We start from the raw sequence: 239 nt of genomic DNA on the forward strand, positions 1-239 counted from the left end.
GCGCGGGTATGGGACTCGGGCGCCAAGGAGGCACCAGAACACCCTTCACCGTCTCCTTCACAGCCTTCGGTTCCCTGTGCCCCACGAGGGGCCTCTCCCGGAGGGTGAGGGGCTCCAGGCGCCAAGGATCCCTGCTTCAGGACCTGAGCGTAGGAGATAGCGCTCGAGGTGGCGAAGATTCCCCCGCCTCTGCCACCCCCGAGGGAGGCTTTGGCTGTTAAGGGACCGGAGGCTGCCGC

At 67.4% G+C, this 239-nt stretch overlaps 1 protein-coding gene across 1 annotated transcript in view; it reads right to left on the minus strand.

Moving 5' to 3' along the window:
- Nucleotides 1-239, minus strand: part of Ggn (gametogenetin) — a 5,214-nt gene that overhangs the window by 3,332 nt on the left and 1,643 nt on the right. The window contains exon 3 of the mRNA XM_010632867.1: nucleotides 3-239. Within this exon, the coding sequence (XP_010631169.1) occupies nucleotides 3-239 (237 nt within the window). The remainder of the gene's footprint in view (nucleotides 1-2) is intronic.

The sequence above is a fragment of the Fukomys damarensis genome, unplaced genomic scaffold (genome assembly GCF_012274545.1).
Source record: "Fukomys damarensis isolate Sample0158 unplaced genomic scaffold, DMR_v1.0_HiC HiC_scaffold_19, whole genome shotgun sequence".
NCBI classification, from domain to species: Eukaryota; Metazoa; Chordata; class Mammalia; order Rodentia; family Bathyergidae; genus Fukomys; species Fukomys damarensis.